At 32.2% G+C, this 13,844-nt stretch overlaps 1 protein-coding gene across 2 annotated transcripts; it reads left to right on the plus strand.

The window, feature by feature from the left end:
• Positions 1 to 12: 12 nt before the first annotated feature.
• LOC123670662 (protein sel-1 homolog 1) lies at positions 13 to 12,418 on the plus strand. Of its 2 annotated transcripts, XM_045604177.1 has the most exons (11): positions 13 to 490; positions 548 to 958; positions 1,027 to 1,215; positions 2,081 to 2,232; positions 4,031 to 4,123; positions 4,250 to 4,375; positions 4,436 to 4,664; positions 5,206 to 5,405; positions 7,341 to 7,547; positions 8,086 to 8,364; positions 12,151 to 12,418. In XM_045604177.1, the coding sequence occupies exons 1-11, from the start codon at positions 274 to 276 to the stop codon at positions 12,277 to 12,279; spliced, it is 2,232 nt and encodes a 743-aa protein (XP_045460133.1). In that variant the 5' UTR covers positions 13 to 273; the 3' UTR covers positions 12,280 to 12,418. The 2 variants fall into 2 exon arrangements, with proteins under 2 accessions (XP_045460133.1, XP_045460134.1); XM_045604178.1 differs by lacking the exon at positions 4,031 to 4,123 and having other exon boundaries at positions 14 to 490.
• The last annotated feature ends 1,426 nt before the right edge of the window (positions 12,419 to 13,844 follow it).

The following is a 13,844-nucleotide window of genomic DNA, read 5'->3' on the forward strand; positions in this document are numbered from 1 at the left end:
ACAGCTTGTTTTTTTACATGTCAAAATTGTCAACAAATGCCAAATCTTCAAAATAAAAATATGTAAAGTTTAATATCGAATCGAATTATTATGAATATTCTTGGTAATTCCTTAATATTCCTGGAATACTTTTATGAAGTTTAGACCGATAAATAAATAAATGTTGTTATGATTTCATTTCCATTTCATTCGTAATCATCTGAAGAACGTTGACATTTTAGGACACGTAGTGGTGATAAGAAATTGTGATATGATAATTAATATATTGTGAAAATGCGGTATAAAATTTTATTGTTTATTGTGATTTCATTTGCAAATTATGAACTTTCCATTGGGGCGTTACGAGGACCTTTGGAATCAAATAAGAAACAAAATCCTGATGAAGATACTAAAAGTTATTTAACATCTTACAATGAAGAAGATGATGAAAGTTCTGCTTTAAAAATTGTTCAACCCCCTGATTTATCAAAGGAAAAGGAAAGAAAGAAAGGTATGCAATAACAACTGAATTTGAAAAAATGCCATGATAGTATGATTTAAATTTCAGAAACTGTGGATTTACTCTTACTAGATCAAGCTAAGGTTCTCCAAAAAATGGTTGAAGAACTTGATTTTATAAAGACTTCTATAATAGATGAAAGTCCTACTGACCATTCAGAGGAAGAACTTCCCCCAATGCCTGAATCACTCCTTCATCCTAAAGAACTCACTCTTGAAGAAAAAGAAGCTAAAGAAATATTCGATCAAGCATCTCAAATGCTCAATAAAACTAGACCAGACAAGAACAAAGCTTATACTTTATTACAAGAGGCTTCTAAAAAAGGGAGTCAAGAAGCCAAAGCTCTTATTGCTTGGGCTAAACTCTTTGGTAATCCATTGAAGCAAGATATTGCGAGTGCTCATGAAATGTTTGAATCTTTAGCTGAAATTGGTAATCCAGATGGACACACTGGATTAGGTAAATTTTTATATTCAATTTACATATCAATTTCTACAAATAATTTGCACATATCTCATGACTTCTAGGTTTTTTGTATTCAATTGGATTATCTGTGAATGTTAGTCAAGCACGAGCATTAGTTCACTTTACTTTTGGAGCAATTGGAGGAAATATATGGTCACAAATGATCATGGGTTATAAATATTGGTCAGGAATAACTGTATCACCAAGTTGTGAGAAGTCCTTAGACTTTTATAGGCAAGTTGCAGATAAAGGTGAATAAAAGACTAATCTAAAATTAATAAAATATAAACTTTCTACTTTTGGAAATTTCAAATTATGATATCTCAAACGTTATTGAAAATTTCAAATAATTCTGTAATCAAACAAAAACAGTTAAAATGTTTTAATGAAGAAAATGTTTAATAGTTATTTCTAACACAATTGCAGAAAGCACTAACATTCTTATGAGTTCAAAATTCAATGGGCTTTCTGCACAGTTATACACAGTTATATTATCTTGATTTCAGTGAAATTACTGAAATTTAATGCAATCTGATAACTTTATTTCATTTATATGTGTCAGTGACTTTTTCATAATAATATGGTTTTTGGCAATACTTACACCATATTTCTCTATCTTAGAATTCACAAGATAAACATCAGTGCCAACATATAAAATGAAAAAGTAACTGAAATTCATTGAAGAATTCTTCCACAATTTAATGTGGACATTAATCAGACATTCAAGAAATGATCATTTCGTCACAGAAATTGAGAAATTTTATTTTGTTGTTTGCAGAATTAAAGCAATAGGGAGGAATGGAAGAGAGTTATTGTACAATGCCACAAAACGTTTTAACTGCTTTTCAAAATTCTACTCAATAATAATAAATGTAAAACAATTTCTCACATATACACCAAGAAATTCTTTGAATAGAGGTCAAGTTTATGATAAAAAAGATCAGAAAAATACCAATTAGAGTAGTTTTGAAGTCACAAACTTTTTTTGGATTTTTTGGAAATACATATTTGTGTAAAAATTACAGCATTTTTTTAGAAAAAAATAATTCTCAAAAATCAGTATAATATAGTTTATATTTCCTGGTCCTAATAACCTCTAATTGAAATAAATTTCAGTTAGTCAAGGTGTTACTTTTGGAGGAGGTGCTGCTATTCAGAGAATAAGATTACTTGATGAGTTAGAAAATGGATACTCATCAGGTATATTGGACAATGATCTCATAGAGTATTATCAGCTTCTTGCCGAGAAAGGTGATATACAAGCACAGGTAAATATATTTATTTTCAATAGTGTCTGCTTATAACGGTTCTGTTTATAGCGAAGTTTTGTTTGTAAGGAACTAATATTTTGGGTGCGAAATAAAGTATCATCAAACAATAATAAGCTCCACTCACCTTATTGTAAGCCTACTTACTGATGGTACAAGTAAATTCTGTACTGAGTGGAACAGTAGATGAAATTTGCCATGTCACAAACATGGACAACATTTCATATACTGTGGAAATGTTCAGAACTAGCTAGCCTGATTTACATAGTACATAGTACAACATACTGAGACTGGGTACATGACTGATGGTCAAGCCCATAGCGTCGAGTCCAAGACGCTGCGAGACAAGACATAGCTAGCCTGAAAAACACACATCTGGATAGATCAGCTCAAAATCATGATGTTGTCAACATGATAGACAAATGGTTTCCAAAGTTGACTGGACCATAACTCAACAAACAAAAACTTTGATGTCATTATTGTCGGTTAGTTTATCTGGATGACAGTTTCTGAAGATATAGTCCTATTAATATTTGACATTAACATTGGAGTGGTTATTTGGGATAAACAAACTAAATGTCAACCTAGTTGGATCTGTTTTTATGGAAATATTGTTTTTTTTTTTATATTCAGCATGAATTATCTATGGTTCTGATGATGAGATCAACACTTATAGCGCATTTGACTCAACAGCTCCGTTCGGCACTGGAGCGTTTTGGCACTGCTGTGATTTGACAAAATTTCGAATTAATTCTCACTGGTGCAGCCAGTCGAATAGGCCATTAATTTTCAATTTATTAATTCTAGCCTACCAATCCTAACCTTAAATCTAATCAATTTGTCAAACAAATGTCAGTTTTGATTTTTTATATAAGCTTGGAAAATGCCAATATATTGAAAGTGGTTCCCTTTCAAGATGAAAATTTGATTTTTGGCAAACATGACTTTGAATTAACTTTTATCGGACACTATTGTAAGAAGTCTTTCAGATATTTTTAAATGAGTTATTGTGAGGGATCGAAGCACTCCCTCTTAGGGCGTTACTCATTTGACATGTCAACGTATTTCAAGAAATATATTCAGATATCACACCACAGAGATACATGGAGTGCATCAATGAAAATAATCAATTCCTGATGGGTAATATCATTTACATTTTATTACGAGCTTCGCTTATAGCTAACCGTTTTTGTCAGATCCTTGAAGTTCTTAGAAGCAGACCCTACTGTAGTTTTATAATTGTAGTAAATAATTTAATTTGATCCACAATATAATTTTTAATTGTTTTGTTAATGAATTCAGTACCTGGATGTCTGATAATGAAAAATATATTAAATAATTGAATTAGAATCTTATTACATGACAATTAATGTAGAAGTACTAAAAATATATTTATAAGAATATTTATTCAAGATTAATCCTTTTGGTTTGAAATACACAATATAACTGAAATAATTCATATTAGTTCTCAATATACTTTAAATTTCTTACTATAGAAAAAGACAATAACTAAATGGGGTTATGTTTAATTTTAGTATAAACTAACTTTTTTCTACCTGTTCAGATGAATCAGATGAATGTTTTCATTAGGTGGGATTGAGTCAGCTATATTACCAAGGAGGTCGAGGTGTTGATTTGGATACCTTCATCATTTGACACAAGCAGTATCTGAACTGGCAGAAAGGGAATAAATTATTAAAATTTAACAAAACCTCATTCAGTTATTGTCTTTTTTATTGTGTGAAGTGAACTTTTCACTTTTTCTACCAGTTCAGATAAATATTATTATTTTTATTAGGTTGGATTAGGAGAGCTACATTATCAAGGAGGCAGAGAGGATGATTTGGACTACCAAAAAGCTCTTCGTCATTTCACACGAACATCTAAACTGGTAGAAAAAAAATAGTTTATATTAAAACTACACATAACCTCATTTGGTTAATGTTTTATTGTGTTGTGAGAAAATATAAAATATTTTAGTTTCCTGCCAGTTTAGATAAATATTATTTTTTATTAGGTGGGATTGGGACAGTTACATTATCAAGGAGGTCGAGGTGTTGATTTGGACTACCAGAAAGCTCTTCATTATTTCACACAGGCAGCAAATGCAGGTAATGCTGTTGCAATGGCATATTTGGGAAAGGTAAGTATTAATAGCATTTCATTTTCGATTGACATACCTAACTCTACTTTCTTTTTCAAGATCTATCTGGATGGAAGCGATGAAATAAATGCTGATAATTTTACAGCTTTTAAGTATTTCAAAAAAGCATCAGACTTGAATAACCCAGTTGGTCTTAGCGGACTAGGTTTGATGTATTTATATGGGCGGGGAGTAGAAAGAGATTATCTGAAAGCTCATAAATATTTTCTTGCTGCCGCAGATCAAGGTTGGGTTGATGGTCAACTTCAATTGGGCAATATGTATCTTAGTAAGTACACAACATGGTTATAATATTAAGAGCATATTGGGAATTGGTCAATGGCACACATTTGCTATATGCCAACAAATAATCCAATCATCAAAATATTTTTGAACTCATTTGCAAGTATCGACTTCAGTACTCGTCTTGAATTTTCTTTTATATCTTCTTCTATTGACTGACACTGGCTAATGAGTTTTGAAAAAAAAAGTCAGTTGCATAGTTATAGAGAAATTATATGATTGTTGTTTGCTAATATTTTTTAAAATTCTGAACAGAAATTCGTTTGTTTTGTTTTCCTGCTACAAATCAGGTTTGCTCTCCTCTACCCCACAACGTCAGATAATATTTTGTATTCTATGGAACCTAGAGCAAGATTTTCTTATAAGAAAGTTTTGAGTTCTGTTGTCTGAATGTACCTCAAAAAATAAGGTGGTTGTAAATATCAATTGATTACATCACATTAATCGTAATAAAATTCAATTCCAAAAAAAAAAATCAAATTTCACTTTTTATGAATAATTTTTCAATTTTTGATCATTTATTCCAGATGGATTGGGGATGAGAAAGGATTACAAGTTGGCCAACAAGTATTTTTCTTTGGCATCACAATCCGGACATGTATTGGCTTACTATAATTTGGGACAGATGCATGCTCAGGGTACTGGTATGCTTAGATCATGTCCAACAGCTGTGGAGCTATTCAAGAATGTAGCAGAAAGAGGAAGGTGGGGTGAACTCCTAATGCAGGTAAGAACTTAAAAATTATTTTTTAAATATGTCAATTATATGAATAAACTCGTGGAATTTCTTGGGTGAAGTTTTTTGCAGAGAAAATTGAAATTTTGATTAATAATTTAGGGTTTTTCTAGATTCTAGAAATTGCATCCTTTTGGCGATGACATTCAAACGAGTAATTTTGTACTCTGAAAACAATCACCCAAAAGATGCCTTATTTTTTTATTTGAATTGATGATGTAATGAATAATTCATTGAATTTTATTCAAAAAAATATAACTAATTTATCAACTAATCCAATAAAAATCAAAAATATAAACAATCGTTGAGAATTGTAGATAGAAGTGAACACCTGAAGCTTCGAAAACTGTTGTTTTCTTTTTTTTTGGTACTCAATGCTAATATTGTATCAATGATCAAAGGTAGTTTGGGATGAAAACAATTTTTGACCTTCAATTTCATAATTGCTCAGATAATGCATTTCAGACCATCCTGATCAACTTTGGTTTTGTGTCTGCCAGTCGCTAGGCATATCTGCGCAATTCTTATCAGGATAAACATGTAGAACGTGTATATGACCTTGAGACCCTCGAATGACCTCCAATTTTCTATGTCAAATTGGCAGCTACACTGCAATACTAAAAAAAGCGTTTTCCTACAACTGCTATAGAAAATAACGTATTCTTCATTTTGAGATAGTCCACCTTGCAAGGTTTCTAAATATCTTAGGTGAAATATTTCTATTTTCTATGAAATAATTTAATTTTTCGACCTGGCAAAGTAGCTGCTATTTTGACGTAGTAGATTCGAGGATCCCAAGGTCATATACCGATTCTACATGTTCATCCTTATCCAATTTTGATAAAATTTGGTGGAAATTTTCAGATTAATTCGACAATTGACAGTTAGGCTAGTTCTATTTGTTCAAAATACCAAGAAAGCAAATTTTCTTTCATTTAAATACGTTGTAAATACGGAGAGTGAAATATTTTTTAATAATCTATGATAATGGAGACTTTTTAGTTACGAAAAACAAGGAGGCGTAGTGCTACACCAATTTTTTATTCTTTTATCATTTCATGTTTATTTTGAAACTTAAATATATCTTTTTCAAATTTTCTTGAGCAATGCTCACATAATATGGATAAAAAATAATTAAGGTTTGTGAACAAATGCCCTTCCACTTTCTGCACAGTGCAAATGATTATGCACTGAATAATATTAGGCTAGTTGACTTTTACATTACATATGTAACGCAAAATTATGTTGTAAATTTCAGTAGATCTCGCCAGTGACGCGAAATCATAAGATTTTACCAAGCTTAAAATCGCTTAATATCTTACAGAAGTTTCACTCCAATAAATAATAATTATTCCACATTAAAATATTAATAAAATATTAAGTTTAAACATCATAATTGTATCAAAAATACTTATATTCCTACAACTGCTATGAAAAGTAGTATATTCTTCATAGCTTACTCAATTTCAAAACTATGTATTGCTCATACTATGGGAAATATTATTTCTCACGGCACTTTGCCCACACCTTGCTTGGTAGACCAATGAAATTGTGCTTTTGAGTCATTTCTATGGAAACGCAATAAATTAGCACATACTGTCAACGAAGGCCATTTTGATTTGAATCAAGTCCATCACTTGAATTATTGAAGTTTGTGCAGTTGTAGTGTGCAACATATGGAGAAAGTCCTTTTTTCGCTCGTGTGTTTGCATCACTCACCTTTCAGGCTCGTGCCACAAACTTCCACACTCGCGAGAAAAGTTGGACTTTCCCCACTTGTTGCACAATATGCTATTATGTATTAACAATTCCATATGACACTAAAATACTAATATTATTCAAAGTTGAAAATGAACTGATGGATTAACATTCTATGCTAGCTTTTGATCAGAAGGAAGAGAAAATAATGTGTTTAAACATTGTTAGGCTCACACAGACTATAGAGATGGACACTACAATGAGGCATTTGTACAGTATGCCCTATTAGCAGAACTTGGCTATGAAGTTGCTCAAAGTAATGCAGCTTTTCTTTTGGATCGAGGCGAAGTTCCAATGTTGTCAGGAGAAGAAGCTCTTGTCAGAGGACTCCTGTACTGGGGAAGGGCATCAACACAGGGTTATTCCGCAGCACAGGTAAATGAAAATAATAATAATAATAATAGCCTTTATGAATTAATCATGATCATGCAGCTTGAAAAATAATTGGAAAAGGATAGGGACAATACTTATTGTTTTCACAATTGCTCAAAAAAAAATCATAAATCATCAATCCTTGTGAAACTTTAGTGCCCAGTGGCAAGGGTGAACTTGCTTCAATCATGCTAAATATTTGGCTATCAGGAAGGGCACATAATTATGTAGATTTCCTGTTGACAAGTTTCCGAAAATTAATTGGGTCCTTATGCTTACTCTCACTTTATTGCCTTTTCTATCCAATAACGTCCTCCATCGCAATTCCTTCTCTTTACACACTACTGCAGAAATATGTAGCAGAAGCAATTTGCCTCTTTTTAACTACAGCTTGGCATCAGAGAAAGAGAAAGTACTGCAATTTTTCTTTGTATCAAGTGACTTGACTCAATACAGTGAGTTTTTGTTAATTTCTTAGATGTAGCTTTATTTTTCAAGCACAATGTACTTATGTTCGATGATGACATAACATATATTCCAGGTGAAGTTGGGAGATTATCATTATTATGGCTTTGGCACTCCAGTTGATTATGAAGCAGCAGCTACCCATTACAGGCTAGCCTCTGAACAACAACATAATGCTCAAGCAATGTTCAACTTGGGATACATGCATGAACAAGGTCTAGGAATGTCCAGAGATATGCATCTCGCCAAAAGGTTGTATGATTTGGCAGCTGAAACTAGCAGTGATGCTAAGGTACCGGTATCATTGGCACTTATCAAATTGAATTTCTTATTTGGAATGGAAATGTTACAGCAGGTAAGTTCAACATTACTGAACTATTTAGAACTATTCTCAATTAAGTTTATGGTCTCATAAAAGCTTATAAGGGTCAGGAGATTATTAAAAAAACTAGTTATAAGCAGCATAATTGCAACTAAAATCCAGTGTCAGGGTCAAATTCGTTAATGAGCAAAATCTGACTTGGAGGTTCCGTAAGTACAGTGCATCCCATTTTGGGTGAGACTGCCAGGTTTCTCGCTTGTTATTCAAGATAGAGCCTTGCGGTTTTCACGTTCCTGTCCTACTTTTTCGTGAAACTCAAGTTGGTCTAATCAGATTTTGCATAACTGTTTCCGTTCAAGAGATACAGGGTGATTTTGGAAATTGATACTTTTCGGACCCCTCCTTTTTCTCCGAAGTTATTAGAAATAATGCTGAGGTGAAAACTACGTCTGAATCAGAATTTTGCGTAGAATCCAGTGGCGTACTCAATTTTTTTTTTCGGGGTATGGTTTTGAAGATTCAACACAAATCCTGGAAAACTGCCTCTCTTGATCCACGAAGTTCTTCGAGACTGTTATGTCTTTTACTGTAGTATATTATATGTATTAGAGAAAATGGACAACAATTTAAACAGTTTAATCTGTAAGATATTATGCAATGTTTATGAATTTTTTTATTATTCATTTGTTGCTATTAGGTAGGTACCGACGTTTTGTTTTTCATATTGGTGATGAGTGTATTATATTTGTTTGCTTACTCTTATATAAATAAAAATCACAAATGAAAATTATCCAATTAATCCTTTTCTTCATATGGAAAATCTATTGCTCATTAACAGAAAATCATCATTATTTGATGTTTTAGTGTTTTTTTAACATTTCTGACCATCCTACCTATATAGTATCATATATCATTTTGAAGGGAAAAAAATAACGAATTCAACGAAGTAATGATATATGGGGTGTTCCATTGAAAAAAATATAGGTTTGTGTTGAATCTTCAAAACCATACCCCGAAAAAAAAAATTGAGTACGCCACTGGATTCTACGCAAAATTCTGATTCAGACGTAGTTTTTACCTCAGCATTATTTCTAATAAGTTCGGAGATAAAGAAGGGGTCCGAAAAGTATCAATTTCCAAAATCACCCTGTATCTCTTGAACGGAAACAGTTATGCAAAATCTGATTAGACCAACTTGAATTTCACGAAAAAGTAGGACAGGAACGTGAAAACCGCAAGGCTCTATCTTAAATAACAAGCGAGAAACCTGGCAGCCTCACCCAAAATGGGATGCACTGTACAGGGTGGGCAAATAAGCGAGGTAAGCGGCTATATCTCAGGAACCACTCATCGTAGAGACTTGCGGTAAAAAATTTTACCACTAAAGTGAACAAAAGAAAACACTGGAAATTGTTTTGAAGTTCATACCTCCACCGCTAGGGGTCGTAATAGCTATCGTCGAGTAGAAAAATGCATTTTACCCGAAAAATTTTCATATTAAGTTGGAAAAAAAATATCATCACTGTAAACCTTGGAAAATTCTCTATCTGCTTGAATTGCCACTTTCGATTTTGCGACATCAAATAAGGGTGGGGGAAAGATAGAAATCTGACTGATTGAAATGTCTGTAACTTCAGTTTGGCTCAACATTTTTGAGCAAATTAGATCTTATTTGAGAGACAACATCTTGTTGATTAAGGAAAAAATATACTCATGATGAATTTGATTCAGCTGCTTCCGATATGGAGCGCTAAGTCAGAAGTTCATTGTTTTGTTCATTTTTCTCTGAAATTTCGAATGTAATGATAGGATTTTCTTAACAGAAACAAAAATTTCATTGAATTTGCATGAAAAAACCTGAAGGTCTCAAAGCGATAATTTCAGGCGTTCTGAAGTTATGGCCGAAAGAAGATATTCTTCAACTGATGCACTGCGAAAAACCAAATTGAGTCTTCAAGTTCTAACAGAAACAGACATCCCATCAAATTTGTATGAAAAAACCAAAAGGTCGCAAAGCGATAGCTTCAGGCGTTCTGGAGTTATGGCCGAAAGAAGACACAATTTAGTTTTTCAGTGCATCAGTTGAAGAATATCTTTTTTCGTCCATAACTACAGAACCCCTGAAGCAATCGCTTTGCGACCTTTTGGTTTGTTCATACAAATTTGATGGGATTTCTGTTTCTGTTAGAACTTGAAGTCTCAATTTGGTTTTTCGCAGTGCATCAGTTGAAGAATATCTTCTTTCGGCCATAACTTCAGAACGCCTGAAATTATCGCTTTGCGACCTTTAGGTTTTTTCATGCAAATTCAATGAAATTTTTGTTTATGTTAAGAAAATTCTATCATTACATTTGAAATTTCAGAGAAAAATGAACAAAACAATGAACTTCTGACTTAGCGCTCCCTATCGGAAGCAGCTGAATCAAATTCATCATGAGTATATTTTTTCCTTAATCAACAAGATGTTGTCTCTCAAATAAGATCTAATTTGCTCAAAAATGTTGAGCCAAACTGAAGTTACAGACATTTCAATCAGTCAGATTTCTATCTTTCCCCCACCCTTATTTGATGTCGCAAAATCGAAAGTGACAATTCAAGCAGATAGAGAATTTTCCAAGGTTTACAGTGATGATATTTTTTTTCCAACTTAATATGAGAATTTTTCGAGTAAAATGCATTTTTCTACTCGACGTTAGCTATTACGCCCCCTAGCGGTGGAGGTATGAACTTCAAAACAATTTCCAGTGTTTTCTTTTGTTTACTTTAGTGTAAAAATTTTTTACCGCAAGTCTCTACGATGAGTGGATCCTGAGATATAGCCGCTTACCTCGCTTATTTGCCCACCCTGTACAGAGTGTACAGCTCTTCGAAATATTGTTTTCCTGATTATTTGAAACATACGAATTAGATCGAGATGAAATTTAGCGTTTAGATGTAAAGTAACATTATTAAGCTTCATAAAAATTCATATCTATCGCGGTACCAGAACCGAGGAAATTCAAAAAGAATACCTCAAAAACTGCGTTTTCAGTTACAACATATCTACCGAGTTGAGATTTTGCATGTATAGAGGTTGTTTAAAAAAGATGCGGCAATTTTAAAGGGGGTGATTGCCCACTTCATATCATTTTATACAAAAAAGTTTCTATAAACATAGGTCCGCAAACGCTTCGTTACCGACCTACAGCGTGTTTAAGTTTAATTGAAAAAAAATCAGTAAAAATTAGATTTTTCCAAAACGGCTTGAGATATCATAATGAAATTTTATGCATGTTAATAGCTGTGGGAAACACATACTTTGCAATACAATAACGAACATTAGTTGTTCACAAATTAAAAGAGATCCACCATTTATAACCTCCAAAATTCTGTCAAAAAAAATTTGGTTGACCGATGACAAGTGTCAAAGGGGTCCATAAATATAAAGCAGGTTACCTAAAACATTGAAATCTATTAATAACCGCTCTGAAATTCTTGGCAATATACGGACCATACCATATGGGTAAGCAATATTTGTCGCGCAAAAGTGTTTTATTAAAGATGTTTTCCAACAGGAAATGTTTTTTCAAAGAAATGCCATTTTCCAACTTTGATATCTTGTATCTGGAAAACTTGTCATAGGATTGAGTTGGACCCATAGACTTTCTTGTTCTGAAGCTCATATTCTACAACATACCAAAAATTTAGAAAAACTAACTGGCGACAATTGTTCCATTAGGCCACTGGTCACTTAGAAAAATATTTTACCTTTATGTATGTGCAATGATATGTCTTTTAAATGCATGAATTAATTTTTAATCAATTCTCTTCAATTTTCAGAGCCGCATTTATCAAATAATGGACTTGAGTGAACTGTTCAGTTCTTATTGGGATTTGTATCTGCTCACCATTCTATCTATGATTTTATCCACTATAATTTACTTGAGGTGGCAACACATTAGAGTCTGATTTAGCTAATAAATTGAAATTTTTAAGAGTTGCAGTGTGGTATGAACAATATTGATAATTAATAGTGAATTGAAATGTGTTTGTTTTCGATTATTTATTTTGTAAATATTATTGTTGATGAATTAAATCGCCACTACAACTCGTTTTTTGATTTACCATAAATACCAACATTTCTTGTATAAAAGTTGAATTTTCAGAGAAGACTCCAAAATTGGAACAGTTCGATCCTAATGACTAAAACAATAAAAATAGTTTGATCTTAGATTTATTTTTCTATGCAACTTAGCAATCACCTAAATAAACTTTGAAACCCATGAGAATAATCTTTATAAAGGCCGTTATTCCATTAAACCAGCCAAAAAGCTTTAAATAGGAAATAGGCAAGATTCAACACAATTAGTGACAGTGCGCTGTTCTATCTAACCTCTAAACAGTATTCATAAATGATGTCCTATTAATCAATGCTTAGCATATATAACAATACCTTTTGGATCAACAAATGGAAATTCTATACAGAAATTTTGATACTTTCACAAAATATCTCATCAACTCACCGAAAATTATGAAAAATTTGAAAATAAATATTATCCCTTCGAGTTTTTGGGCCTATAAAGGCAATAGGATTTCTATAGAAATTTATCCTTAATCTAAGGACCTGGGGAAATGACCTAATATATAGTATTAAAATCAGAAAGCATAGCTTATTTACGATGTTTTAAATGACTACCTCACTATTAACATATTATTTACTTACTATTTACATAGATGAACTCTTAATTATATTGCCTGGGCATTCGCAATATTTTCTGTTGATAATTTCGAAAAGGAATTGAGAAAAAAAACAAAAATTAATATAATTTTCATTTAATGACGCTTCTTGAAGGAAGATAGGTACTCACAAAATTAAATTCAGACTAGACTTTGCGAATATGTACTGTACATCAATATATTTCTTTCCAGAAATATATTTTTTTAATCTATTATCTGTTTATCATTAAGATTATATATTGATGGAACCAAAATCTTCAACATTTCTCCCAAAGGATTATCTTTACCTTAAACTACTACTTTTTCCTCATAAATACTGTTTTAGTGAATACAACAAATTATGTCTCAATGGATTCCTTCCAAAGGAGTGAAAGACTTGTATTGGTAGAGTTTTTCATCACCATAGCCATACAACAATCTTCCAACACCATTTTCGTCGTAATATGGGTATCTGTATTTAGGTCTGAAAAGTATTACATATAAGATGTAGTTTTTTCAGTTATAATCCGCATGAAGAAATTATTAACTTCAAGAGTTCATGGAATAAGTTTTGGAATTCTCTAACTCTAAGTTTCAAACTACCATTGATTATAATTGATTTTTTCTGTTACCTTTCAAAATATTGGAAGTTAGGCGCTCTTGGCTGAATAGCATTCACGACCATTCCAAAAAATGCCAGGGATAACACCTGTAAAATAAAATGCATAATTTATTCAGTGTTCAAGTGAGAGAATAATGAAATGCCTAGATTTTGAAGACGTAGAAATTGTTGTCTTATTGCAAGCACGGAAGTGATT

The sequence above is a fragment of the Harmonia axyridis genome, chromosome 1 (genome assembly GCF_914767665.1).
Source record: "Harmonia axyridis chromosome 1, icHarAxyr1.1, whole genome shotgun sequence".
In the NCBI taxonomy this organism is placed as follows: domain Eukaryota; kingdom Metazoa; phylum Arthropoda; class Insecta; order Coleoptera; family Coccinellidae; genus Harmonia; species Harmonia axyridis.